Source organism: Sinocyclocheilus grahami, unplaced genomic scaffold (genome assembly GCF_001515645.1).
Source record: "Sinocyclocheilus grahami isolate Dianchi unplaced genomic scaffold, SAMN03320097.WGS_v1.1 scaffold531.1, whole genome shotgun sequence".
NCBI classification, from domain to species: Eukaryota; Metazoa; Chordata; class Actinopteri; order Cypriniformes; family Cyprinidae; genus Sinocyclocheilus; species Sinocyclocheilus grahami.
In genome coordinates, this window is record NW_015505710.1 from 120,639 (window position 1) to 134,885 (window position 14,247).

The window sequence follows — 14,247 nt, forward strand, 5'->3', positions numbered from 1 at the left end:
AGGTGCGTTCGACTTCATGCAGCACTGCGCAGACCGATCGGCGGCTGACTTGAAGCAGTGCATGCCGGTTAGAAATTTTGTCCGACTTGAACAGGCGCCGACGCCACGTCACTGTCACGTGTGGCATCAAAGTACAGCGATAGCGTTTCGAGAGCAGCCGGCTGACTCAGCTGGCGCAGCTTTTTCAGAGCAACTGCAGGAGCACTGATGATGAGACAGCTGTTTCGCGATTGGCCAAATTCACCACATGACAACAATGACGTGTGTTTCTAACATCTTCAAATGCAATACTGCACATAAATCTGTTTTTAGAACAGTAAAAGCTTTTTTACTGTAGTCGCAATGTTATATTGAGTCACGTTTATCATGAAAGCATATATACCCCCACTTTATTAGTATTTAAATAGTATATATTTACTTTGAACTTTATTCTTGAACAGATGGCGCTGTATTAAGCAGTATATAAAAAGTGTTTCTGTTGCTCATAAAAACGTTTCTGAAACGTCTGTGTATTTGACAAATATTGCATTTAATTCACTTAATCTGTGATAGAGTATGCAAACACCGCGCGAGCGTCACTAACAGGAGTAGAAATGTACAGAAATGACCCTCCGCTACTCTCGTTGATCGCCGTCTGTAGCCGTGCTTCTAGTCGAACGCACCTAACGAGTCTGCGCAGTGAACACACCAGTACGCCACGCCTGCCATGACGCACACCACAATTTCATTATAAGCATCAATCAAGATGGGAGACACTGCGTCATGTGTGCTGGGATGCAGTATTTTGCACTTACTTTGTAGTAATAGTGTTGACTGAAATAAGTTTGTAAGTTTGTATTTTTTGTTTTTGGAGAATCATAATATCTCTTATCTGTTGTATTTGAGCAGGACAGGGATGCACTTTGGTGAAACATAAAACAAATTCCCAACATTATGTGTCTTTTGTGTCTTTCCATCATGTTTGATGTGCTTGCAGATCACGAGCATTTCCTAATTTCACTTCAGAATTTTCCAGCCAGCAGTGTTGCCAATTTGGGGATTTTGTCGCCAAATTTAGCTACTTTCTCATTGTAGCTGCGACTTTTTTTTTTTTTGCGAAAAGCAGCTATTTTAGCTATATTTCCATAAAACTAGCGATTTTTTGGAGATTTTTTATTTTTTACTTGGCCACACCCTGCCGTAGGCCCGTAACCTCTCACGTTTGCTCTCAATCATGCCAACAGGTGCGTTCGACTTCATGCAGCACTGCGCAGACCGATCGGCGGCTGACTTGAAGCAGTGCATGCCGGTTAGAAATTTTGTCCGACTTGAACAGGCGCCGACGCCACGTCACTGTCACGTGTGGCATCAAAGTACAGCGATAGCGTTTCGAGAGCAGCCGGCTGACTCAGCTGGCGCAGCTTTTTCAGAGCAACTGCAGGAGCACTGATGATGAGACAGCTGTTTCGCGATTGGCCAAATTCACCACATGACAACAATGACGTGTGTTTCTAACATCTTCAAATGCAATACTGCACATAAATCTGTTTTTAGAACAGTAAAAGCTTTTTTACTGTAGTCGCAATGTTATATTGAGTCACGTTTATCATGAAAGCATATATACCCCCACTTTATTAGTATTTAAATAGTATATATTTACTTTGAACTTTATTCTTGAACAGATGGCGCTGTATTAAGCAGTATATAAAAAGTGTTTCTGTTGCTCATAAAAACGTTTCTGAAACGTCTGTGTATTTGACAAATATTGCATTTAATTCACTTAATCTGTGATAGAGTATGCAAACACCGCGCGAGCGTCACTAACAGGAGTAGAAATGTACAGAAATGACCCTCCGCTACTCTCGTTGATCGCCGTCTGTAGCCGTGCTTCTAGTCGAACGCACCTAACGAGTCTGCGCAGTGAACACACCAGTACGCCACGCCTGCCATGACGCACACCACAATTTCATTATAAGCATCAATCAAGATGGCGGAGGAAAAAAATGAACATCTTGTTTTAACCACGGACACAAAAGTTATACCACAATTCATGCACAGTCATGTCAACCAGATACTGAGAGAGAGACACTGCATTATCGTGTCATGTGTGCTGGGATGCAGTATTTTGCACTTACTTTGTAGTAATAGTGTTGACTGAAATAAGTTTGTATGAATTCAGTTTTTGTTTTTGGAGAATCATAATATCTCTTATCTGTTGTATTTGAGCAGGACAGGGATGCACTTTGGTGAAACATAAAACAAATTCCCAACATTATGTGTCTTTTGTGTCTTTCCATCATGTTTGATGTGCTTGCAGATCACGAGCATTTCCTAATTTCACTTCAGAATTTTTTGTTATATTAATCTTTTGTTATATTTTTTATACTGTCATCATTTCATTTGTAAAATATATATATATATATATATATATATATATATATATATATATATACTTTCCTTTACCAAATTTACCTGTATTTACTTTGTTTTCATATTTGGTGACTTTTTGTAAAAAATTTACTTGAGGGTGGTTCTAGAGATTTTCTGAGGGAGGGGTTTGGCAACACTGCCAGCCAGCCATGAGCCAGCACCTCCTGATCCACTAACTGAACTGTAGTAAACGCGATACAATGGCAATGGCAAAAGGAAATATTGGTTTAATTAAGCCATATGTGTTTGAACCAGAAATAAGCTGGTATGCTTAACATAAGCAAGGAGACTGATGGCTAACTTCGTGAGGTAACATTATCTATCTTAGCGGACAACTACAGTGGATACTGTAAAAATGCCTTGAAGACTCAAATGCAGCCAAGTTTGAGATTCCAAATCGCGCCCGCGATCATACGCGTGTGATGTGTGGATGTCAATGCGGGAGAGGTGCGTCTGACTCCGGGCTACTTTTACACTGCTGCCACGGGTTATAATGCAAGTTAGCGGTTCTAAATACAAATAATTAAGCGCTAACAGCACATGATATTGTGAAAATTGGGGGAAATATTAACAGTTAGCGAAACATCTACAGAAAAAAATATAACTGTTACCGGATTAACCTGGCTGCCTTCTCACTAGACCCTCTGTTTTGCAGCACAGTTACTGATATGCTAAGGATAGGATCCCTTGACGCGATTGAATTTTGTGACGTAGCAAAAAAAAGTCTGTTTCAAACCGCGTTTCTATGACTGCCTTTGGGAAACTACCGTTTTAAAGCAGCACTATGTAACTTTTGGCGCTCTAGCGGTTAATAAACAGAACTGCACACATCCCGCGGAAGAACATTCCAACTGGAGCTACTTCTCCAAATTTATGTCTATGGCGATTCACGCAGGTATGTGTTACTCTGCAGAGGTGACGACCCGACCAGGCTACAATACTCCAAATATAAGTACTTATTATAAGTGTACCGTAGTGATTCGGAATAAGACAAAAACGTGGTTTGGAAGATTAATTCATGATGTACTCGCTCATTATATACATTTTACAAATTCTGAACACAGAAAAAGTTACATAGTGCTGCTTTAAGGAGAAAATACTCAGCAATGGTGTTGATAAATGGATTGGCACATGGTTTGTCTAAAAGCATATTAAAAACACCACATAGACAAATAAACAACATTTAAAAAAACTTGATTTTCACCACAGGGGGACTTTAAATAAACATGCATGTGTGTGTATTTATATACACAGAACACACATATATTATGTAAACAAAAACTTTTATTTTGGATGCAATTAATCGTTGCCCAGCACTATTTTAAAATATATATATATTTTTTTAAAGGCTAGCGGGTGAATAAGTGATATAAATTTGTATGAATTTTTGCAGTGATTTTTGACCTCTTGTGACAAAAATAAAGAACACAGGTGTTGCATCAAATGTACTCTTCTGTCTAAGTAACAAACCCACTGTCTCTCACCAGTGTGTTTCTTTTTCTGCCGTACAGGTGATCCCCAGCAGCGCGTGCCGTATGCCCCGCGACCCCCCAGTGCCAAACGACTGGGCACAGTGCCCTCAGGCTTGAAGGGTGCAGCATCGCTCTGCTGCTCACAGGAGGTCGTCTGTGCACCCTCTGCCAAAGCAAGTAGTACGAAAGGGATGAAATTAAACTGGGTCACTACCAACACCACAAGGACCCAAGACAATAACATTTCAGCAGTGAATTTCCCTCTGAAATGTAAGTGTCTACTCATAATACTTTGGTGGATGTGGTTCACCTTGATCTCTGTTGTCAGCGATGCCCTCTCCTGTAACTGCACTCCGAACTCCACTACCCACTAAACTGCCCTGCTGCCCTGCCGCTCCCCCGGCCTGCACAGCAGATGATGTTGCTGCAGGGGTGTGCTTTGACACTCCCCCCGTCGATCCGCTGGCACCATGGGCGGCATGTTTGGATGGGCTCTTTTGGCTGCTTGTGGCTGGTTTGCTAGAGTAAAAGGAGCTCAGAGTCTGAGGCTTATGGGTCTGGCTCTCACGATTCAGGAGCTTGTCCAGAATCTACACAAGGATGAAATCAAACATTAATAGTTTAAAGCATTCACTGCATTTTAAACATGATACACTCAGCATAAGTATGGATGTTCCTAAAGGGATAGCTAACCTGAATAAATTACGTACATTCAAAAGTCAGTAAGATATTTTTAAGAAAATTAATACTTTTCAGTATTTATGATCTTATCATTTATCTCATCTTCAGCACCATATCAGCATATTAGAAAGATCTCTGACACTGAAGACTGTAGGGGTGTGAACATACACTGGTCTCACGGTTCGGTTACGATTATCATGTCATCGATTCGGTTCAATTCGATATTACGATGCATCACAATGCATAGACAATGCACTGCATCCTCAATTTTCCATTTTACTTCACATTTATACAATTTTGTCAATAAATACAAACAATCAGATATATGAACTGTACCTGACCTGGTTTCTTAAGTTAGTGGTATTACCCCCTGCTAGTGATGTGACATTTGAACCGTGGCATCGGAGCTTGTGTCGAGAATAAATGGGTGTGCTAGATGAAGCCTCGATTCAAAGCTTGTGTTGTGTTGTTAACTGTCATATAAATCACGTGACCAATGACAAATGAAGCTTCACTTTCTGTCCAGTCACGTGCGCGATTCACTTTGCGTGTCCAAATGTTCGATCCCCCAGATCTGACTTTACGAATAAGTTTTAATTCGTACTTATTCGGTTACATTTTAGATACCCAGTCATATAAGTAATATGAAGAATACAAATTATTTCAGAAAAATTCAATATTGTCATATGCAATTCATATGAGTACATTATTCTTCTATTACATCATATTGATATTCGTACTGGTAATTAATTGCACAGTTTAATGGGTAAATGAATTTATCAGAGACAGAAATTCAACAAACACAAACACTGTTAGGCTTTTATTTGTGCACGTAACTTGAATCGATCAGTGGAATATGTGGTAGATGCCTCGTCCTATGGAGCGTCTTTCACAGGCTTTTGGCTGCTATATTTTTTATGAACCACCAGACGACGCTTGTTCCGGACACTCTACGCTTTGAATCTTTTCCCGAAACAGTCAGAGGAAAGCCTCAGTGCTTCACGAGGCTTTATTTGCCCATCCCTACCCCCTACATATTTCATTGTGCGTGACATGATTTACACACAGCTTGTGTCTTCTCCAGGTCGTGCTCAGGTTGTTCATAAAAGCCGAAATGTGGCCAGATGTCGGCTTTTAAAGTAGTTGGAGCACTTTTAAGCATAAGGATCCATCTGCTCTCTTATCGCTCTCGCGGGACTTGGTCATACACTGATCATTCTGCGCAGCGGCGCTTCAAGCCGAACGCGCCAAATGTATGCTACCACGACAAAGCACATATGCGACAAATGGCGTCAGAAAAGCGTCAGTACATTATAATCGGTTATGGTCTATTACTGAACTGATACGGAATTGTCGTCGTCTGCATCGCGATGCATCGAAGAAACAATTAATTTCGACACCCCTAGAAGACTGGAGTAATGGCAGGTGAAAATTCAGCTTTGCCATCAGAAGAATACATTTCATTTTAAAATATAAAACCGTTATTTAAAATTTTAATAATATTTCACAATATTGCTGATTTACTGTAATCTTGTGTAGCGTCTGCGTAGGATCATGCATGAGCGTTGGACTGTTTATGGCTAAAAAGACCCCTTTTAGCCTTTTGACATTTGCATATAAATTACAGTTCTGGTCAGAAACTTTACGTTTGTATAGGGGTGTAAATTGCCAAATGGTTCTTCGCCGTCAAGAAGATTAGAACCAGCCCCCACGAGCATCCTGCAATCTGATTTCAAACACATTCCACAAAGAGTTGTAAATGGCCAAACGAACACACACACACACACACAGATATAATCTAAATATTTATTATGAATCATAACCAGTTATAATTCGTCATAAATATTCCCCTTTTTAGAGCTAATAAATAATAATAAACGTTACACTTGATCAAATAAAAGCAGCCCTGGTAAGCTGGTAAGACATTTTTAAAAATCTCAACATATATTATATGTTATAATACTTCATTATATTCCAGTCCATTCACATTGCTTCAAAAGACTGTAACTTTAGCTGATGTACTGTATATTGCATGTATAATGTCAAAACACTTGCCTTTTTAAGCTTGCTTTGGTCATCTTTATAGGTGATCATTAGTGCTAGAGCCAGGTCTCCTTTCTCTCTCCGTGTCCCTTCACACAGCAGAGGATGCTCTGCCTCACTGACCGTTGTCTTCATACCTTAAAAAAAGAGAAAATATAAGAAAAGGAGAGACAATTGAAACAGAAAGAAAGAGAATATCTTTAACAAAACACATTAGTGCTGGTTGGTTTTGTGCTATTTTTTCCTTCACATAAATTGATTCTTACCAATAGCTGCTACAGCTGCATCAAATCCCAGCTCCTCATCACCAGGCATTTCATTGTTACGGTTCCGACTAGGAGGTCGAGAGCCCGTGGGAGAGACCACTGCAACAGGCAAGTGAAAGGATAAAAAAAAAAAAAAAAAAAAAAAAAAAAAAAAAAAAAAAGAGGCGGGGTTTTTGGGGGTTTAAAAAAAAATTTTTTTTTTTTTTTTTTTTGCTAAAACACAAATTTTATTTTATTTTTTAGGGAAATGGAAAGGGCTTCTTCATAAAAAAAACATGAAAAATGAGCATGGGGATTTTGAGGCTTTTAAAGAAAATTTTTTAAATGGTGGGAAAAGGTAGATGTGTGACTTACCAGGGGTGCAGAGTACGTCAAATATGAAGCTTGCCAGCATGAGAGGTAGAACCGGACGATAGTCGCAGAAGTTTCCATCACGGAGCTGCTCTGCTCGGTCCCTTATGGAAGTCATTTCTACAAGACCCAGAGGAATCTTCTTCAGCAGAGCCACCACCTCTGACTCCTGATATGCCAGCTTCACCTAACATAAGAGCATAGTAGCTCAGAATTATGGCACTCAAAATACTTCACTGGACATCAGGCATCAAAACATTACAATGCATTTTTAGTTTGTGGTGTCAGTTTCAAAGTGTAAATCTTGCTAAACTTTCCAATTTGTGTCTCAATATTAATGATATGATATTACAGACTTCCTATATAAGCCAAACCAGTCACATCCGCAACAAGAAACTAAATTGTCATATTAGCAGATCATCACCAGGTTTATGGGATGAACATAACTTCTGCTTTACCTCTAGAGCTTTAGTAGAAGCTGGCGGTCTCTGCAGCTCCAGGGAGAACATGCCAGTGTTGAATGCCAGGTTATGGAGCTCCAGCCTCTCACTCAACACAGTCAGCAGGAAGGCTACTTTAGACAGGGTGTTAGTGGCCACCTGTGTCTGTTTACTGGTCGACACCTTACTCTTTTTACCCTAAACAAGACAGAGATTCATTTTCAAAGGTGAGCCCAAGCATGATTGTACGTCACAGCTGAAACCTCTGAGAAAACACTGAAAAAAAGGCTGTTTCACTACCTTTGTCTGCGGCTGCTCCACCTTCAGGTCAGGAGGGTTAGCCAGCAGATCTCGAGCAAGATCAACAGCCAGTCGGCATGCTTCATTACTATAGCCATGAGCATAGAGAGCCTCCACACAGGCAAAAAGTATCTGCAACACACAATTTTACCATTGCAAACCTTTTAAAATTTAGCGCTATTAAATCTGAATAAAAGAACATTTTAAACAATAAAAAAGTGGTCCAAAATTAGCAAAAAAAAATTTTTTTAAATATATATTTAATTATAATTTATAACTTATAAATGATCATTTATTTATGCATCCCAGATCAATTTTCCACTGAGACAAAAATTAAGAAGATACAAGGTTACATTTAGCTCTCACTGAGTGTTAATTCATACTTTTCAGCACATTATGTGTTTGAAAGAAAAAAATTATTCACCTCCATCCTGCCCTCCTGCTCCAGAGGTTTAATCCCAGCAAAGATGTCTGGCTCTTCTTCATGGTTGCTGTCTGCAACCCCTCTATCTGCTCCCTCTTCTGATGCAGCACTAAGGTAATACGCTTGATAGTCATCTTCACATACAGCATCTGCTCCTGCTGCTGCCTCAACTGCCTGAGGTCCTGAGGCCCCTGAAACGACGCTTCCATCTCCCTCTCTGCAGCCCTGCTGAGCCTTGCCGGGGAGCGCTGCAGAGGGCCGAGTATCATCTACGGGGTCCTCATCTCCTCCGTTCTCATCCAGATCTGCCTCCACTTCCACCTCTTTCTCCATAGCTACCACTACAGGAATTGCAATGGAGCAGGCATGGGCATCAGCAGCAGAGGGCAGCACACGTTTTGTCTCATATGCATGCTCTTTTGAAGCGTTACCACTGTATTTGAGTGGCTCTCGGAGAAGAGGGCTGGGTGAGGGCAACATCTCTGGTGGAGGAGGAAGGAAATCAAAGGTGTTAGAGGCCTCCGCTCCAAGCGCCAGACTGGAACCATCATCCAGACTCAGCTCTGCCATGTCAGGCTCTAGAGAGCTGTCCTCACTGCTAGTTCGCCGTTTAGCGCTGGGGTGCTTCCCGCTGACGCCACTCGAACTTCCACATGAACCCTTGTTGCTCTGTGTAAGCTTGGCCTTACTACCAGCTGATGGGGAGGAGCTACTGGCTTTATACATGCCTTTACCTCCCTCCTGAAGTGAGAGAGAGACCCTTCCACCCAGACAAACCAGCACGCCTCCACTATTCACACCTGACACTCCTTTTCTCTTGCTCACAATGGTCTCCTTAGGGCGGACAGCCACCTCCTGCTGGAGAAGATGAGAGTTGCACCGTGACTTTTGTTCAGAGGAAGTACCTTCTGACGTTCCACTGCGAGCTCCTTCTCCTGGTTCCCCACTGGTCCCAGCTTTAGCGCCCCGCTGCTGCTGCACCGTCCTGACCCAACAAAATGAGGTGTTTTTCTTATCTGCGCCGCAATAGGTGATGCCAGGTAAAGGGTAGGCCACTTCCCAGTTGAAGTAGCAGCACTCCACAGCTGGTTTGAAGCCCTGGAAGAGTTTGTCAAGAGACTTGCGGTGCTGCCCCCGTTTCACAATCTCTATTACCTTCAGGTGCCACTGCTTTAGCTGGGCAGCAAGTTCTAAACGCCTGAAGAATCACAAATAGACAAGCGAAAGAACATTACCCTACCTTAGTGGTGACAAATACAGCCACAAATCTTTAAGTCAAGATAATCTAGATCAAAGTCACAACAAACATGAATCACTAGTTCTTTAGAGTCTAACCAGCTGTTCCAACTTGCTCACCTCTGGGGACTCATGGTAGGGTCTAGCACTGCCAGTCTCCATAAAACAACCATTTCATCACACATGCTGGCACACGCATGTGCTGCAACCTCTGTCTGGCCATTACTGCGGCCTGTGTGCCCGCTAGCACTGCTGTGAGAGGCTGATGTCCTCACACTATACCACCAGCCAATGATCTGGAGGAAATACAGAGAGAGCAGTAGACTATCATTAGAACAGAGAAGTCAGAGTAAAACGCATCTCCAAACAAATATTAATAAGACATAGTCAAAAACAAAACACATGATTTCCTTTCTGGAAATTAATTAAAAGTAACTAAATTAATTAAGTTAAAATATGAGGTTCTAAGTCTAATAAAAACATTAAATGTTATATGGATACTATAATTTTTTTAAAATATAAATTTGAAATGCTTCACTTGTAGTTCCAAATGGCAGAATATATTTAATAAACGTTTTAGGATATTATATAATTTCCCCAAATAAACCTGTATGCAATAAAAATTAAGAAATTATTATTTAGGGTGTCCACAAACATTTGGCTATAGACATTCCTATGAACTTGCTATGGTTTAAATGCAGGCACAAATGTGACAGGTGTTTGCATCAGAATGATGCGATTTTGTACACATTAAACCATCACCCTGGTGTGTGAAGTGTGGCCGGGCCAGTTTTGTACCTGTTCATAGGTGAGACACTGTTCGGTGAGGATTTCTAATAGAGGTGCAGCGTTGCTGTCTCTCCTCTTAAACATCTCTCTGACGATGGACAAAAGGTTCCAGATGCCCTCTGGCTCTCTACCTCGCAGGGGCCTCAGCAAACAAGCCCATTCGGCAGCTGCCGGAGGCTCAGTGGATGACAGGTACATGGAGTTCACATCACTGAGAACAACAAGCGAGCGACAAAAAGAACAATTAGTTCTGTCTGTTTTTCATCTTCATCCACACAACTTAAAAAAAAATAAAAAATAAAAAAAACTTGTGCAGTTTTCTCCCTTTAAAAAAAGTAACTAAATGTGTTAAGCCATTACAAATTTGAGGTTGTTTTCAATTTTAAGTGAAAATTTAAAGCAAAATCTGTGAAAAAGTACCCGACAGGGAACCTGCTCAAGTATGCCTGATTAGGAAACTCTTTTTCAGAACATAGATGATATCAGGAGACTGTGCTATAGGTAGGGCTGGGTGGTATATCAAGTTTGTACGATATATCAATATTTTCTTCATAAGCGATTCGATATGAGGCAATACCGTTTATATCGATATACAGTAGTTTGATACGAGTGCATCTGAAAATTTAGCAGAGGACACAGACTGATCTGCTGCGGAGAAAGTGCATAATCCAATTTGTTCTAAACATGTGACAAGCTTCATATTAAGGCCTTTAAAAACTGGTAAGACATAGTTTATAGTTTCGTTTCGCATATTAATTTAAGCAGCTCGGCCCATCATATATATATTGTATACATTTCGCTGAAATATTTGTAGTTGGACAATAAATGTGACATGTAGAATTTTAAACCTACAAGTAAGTCTATTTTTATGATAGCATTAACTGTAAAATGATTGTAATGGGGTAATCAAAATAGCCAACACAACTCTGTGCTTTTGTTCTCAATTATTTTCATTTTTACTCTCGTGAATTTAACTTCCGCTTTAAAAACCTTATTTTTGTTTTTAGATTGCAATGTTACAATGTTAGAATTAAATGTGATTTTAACCCTTTTTGGACATAATATAAAATGTCGCCCAGCCCTAGCTATAGGTAGTACCAGATGGGCTGTTTTTACCTAAACACAACAGGTGATGGGCCACAGAACTTGTGCAAGGTCTTCTTTATGTTGTCACTGAGGGTGGACTCATCTAGATACCAGGTGCTCTGGTCAGAGGCTGAAGGACCAGCAGTAGGATCTTTTAAACAAATCGTTAGAGAAGAAAAATGAGGATTTTACAAGGTCCTCAAGCCTTCACAGAGAATGAGAAATTTAGAAATTCATTAATTGTGGTTTGTAGGTCATTCCATACCCGGGGCTCCACACACGGTGTTAATAGCGGTAGACTGGGAGGACAGAAGCTCATCCAAAAGACGCTGAGCTGTCGGCAAGATCTGCAGATACAAAACGAATCACAAAGCCAGAAATTAATGTATCATTAAAGACAAAATAAAAAAATAAATAAAAATGCTTTGTTCTGAGATGGTGGTACTGAAGAAAAGGAAGTGAGATTCATTTTTTTCCTCAATGTACACACAGCACCCCATATTGACAGAAAAACACATTTTTTTTGCAAAATGGCTGCAATATAACAGAGTGAAAAATTTAAGGGGGTCTGAATACTTTCCGTACCCACTGTAAATATTATTAGTTATTGTTATCCGCCTTTTAAGCATTTACAGAACCACACCAAAGCCATGACCACAGAACCATGATAAAAAACAAACTGTGAGAAATCTGAGCAGTCACACCCTAATAAGGCCACTGTGTGCACTTCATCACAGTTATTTAGAGCTGTGAAAAGACACTTAGGAGCTCAGAGAAGCCATGAGCAACGAGGCCATCTCTACAATTTATAAAACTAATAAATAATGCATATCTCACCTGTTGTGGGAGTTCACTGATGAGGTATTGTGCAAACTTCTGGAGTTGATCCCGCTGTAATCTGGACAGGGACTCTGACACAGGTGCTCGAAGACACACTGCAGAAGCCTATAATCAAACACATGCCAAGAGTCACTGATATTAAAGTTGGCACTGGCTGACATATAGAACTGAAATCAAGCTTCAGTGCTTTAACTCCCACTCACTAGTGCAAACTAAACCAGGAGCAGGCTGCTCATTAGCAAATACTTTGATGTCTTTTGATGGCTGTCCCTGTGTGCCATCACCTGGTACTCTCCTCCAGCATGTCTCCACCATGAGCAGAAAACCCCTCATTTGCAAATGGCCCATACATAATATATGAGCTCCAGATAGACACGCTTTGAGCCCATCAGAGCTAATTCTCTCTTTAGCTCATATTGAGGTTATTAAAGAGAATGCGGAGCGTCCTGTGGGGGCAGCATTGTGAGCTACTGGAGTGAAATGTGCTGGCCGTGTCTGGGAGATGGAGGACGGGGAGGAGAGCAGGGTGGATGAAGGACGGACATAGAGAACTGCACAGAGGAGGATAAGGAGGACGGAAATGTTTAGGATTCCTGGACAACACCCCAGTACGACTGAGTGCGGGAATAGCCACGTGGCTCAGAGTCTAACTCTATGAGAAACCACATACTTCCATATACAATATCAGATTCAACCATCTGAAGACATTTCACCAAATGTACTGTAACTCAGCAGTTTTCAAACTTCTTGATGCTAAAAGATTCATATCATGATGATTTGGGGACCCACCACTTTTCCTAAAATATAAAAAGGTTATATATTTTATTTATTAAAAGCATATTTAAGTGTGAGAAAGGCAGCTTGCACGATATTACGTAAGACAACTAACTTTGTTTGCAAAATTAAGTAAAAAAAAAATTTAAAAAAAAGTAATACCATATATAAGTAATATATAAGACACTGTGTGAGAAAGATACTGAAAGCATGTTATTAGAAAGACAACACTGATAGCAAAACTGAAATTAATTACAATATTAAAAAAATAAAAATGTTAACGTACAAAAGTCCAAGTAAATCATGAAAATATTATGTTCAATACATCAATATGTTCATTTTGGACCATTAATAATGTTTTTAACAGTTAAAAGTTTGAATGTTTTTAATGCAAGTTGCAACCAGTTTTTACCAGCACAATTAGGATGGTGGGATATATTGACAAGTTTAGCTATGAGGACAGTCTGACAGCTCACGAGCCACGACACATAAAAAAACCACACAAGCCCACTCAAATAATTAAAGGGCACAGCAATGATAATGAATGAGAGGTCTAATGGCTGACACTGTTTATTACTAGTGCATGCCTCTCTAGCTACTAAATATATAAGATCATAATTCAGTAGTACCACTGTATGTTTGAGCTCAATGGCAGGTATCTTTCTTCTTGTCTTGTTCTACTAAAGATATAGAAAAAGCAAGAATGCATTGTACTTAGTAACAATCTCTGTGATACTACTCTGCTGAGTAGGTGGGCTAAATGTCAAGCCTGAAGCATTTAAACTTCAGGCTGTGATGTGAGGAAATGACAGGTAACATCCTTAGACAGCACAGAAAGAGATACTATAGCAAGATTAAATCTAAAGTGTCAATGTCTGATTTACTGAAATTGCTGTGTGGCTGATAAAGGCCATAGCGGAACTAAGAAAATACTGTTGATTCAACTCACAATAGCAGAATAAACACTAGATCTGTTTGCAACAGAAAGGACTGCGCAATAAGAGTAAAATGATACATTCTCAAAGCTATTTGCCAAGAGACACCGAACATACAAATATGGGCAAGTGTCATGTTGCAGACACTACTAAAGCATCTTATTCTGCTTCTTATTCTCTACTTTTCCAAATGTACAATGT

The 14,247-nt window shown here is 40.2% G+C and overlaps 1 protein-coding gene across 1 annotated transcript in view; it reads right to left on the reverse strand.

The window, feature by feature from the left end:
• LOC107555310 (zinc finger SWIM domain-containing protein 8-like) overlaps positions 1–14,247 on the reverse strand; it is a 38,114-nt gene that overhangs the window by 8,445 nt on the left and 15,422 nt on the right. Inside the window, exons 5-17 of the mRNA XM_016238069.1 lie at positions 12,335–12,442; positions 11,763–11,844; positions 11,528–11,648; positions 10,421–10,622; positions 9,743–9,918; positions 8,387–9,584; positions 7,963–8,094; positions 7,681–7,860; positions 7,226–7,409; positions 6,872–6,970; positions 6,618–6,742; positions 4,192–4,471; positions 3,894–4,046 (exon numbers count right to left, since the gene is read on the reverse strand). Of these exons, the coding sequence (XP_016093555.1) occupies positions 3,894–4,046; positions 4,192–4,471; positions 6,618–6,742; positions 6,872–6,970; positions 7,226–7,409; positions 7,681–7,860; positions 7,963–8,094; positions 8,387–9,584; positions 9,743–9,918; positions 10,421–10,622; positions 11,528–11,648; positions 11,763–11,844; positions 12,335–12,442 (3,040 nt within the window). The remainder of the gene's footprint in view (positions 1–3,893; positions 4,047–4,191; positions 4,472–6,617; positions 6,743–6,871; positions 6,971–7,225; positions 7,410–7,680; positions 7,861–7,962; positions 8,095–8,386; positions 9,585–9,742; positions 9,919–10,420; positions 10,623–11,527; positions 11,649–11,762; positions 11,845–12,334; positions 12,443–14,247) is intronic.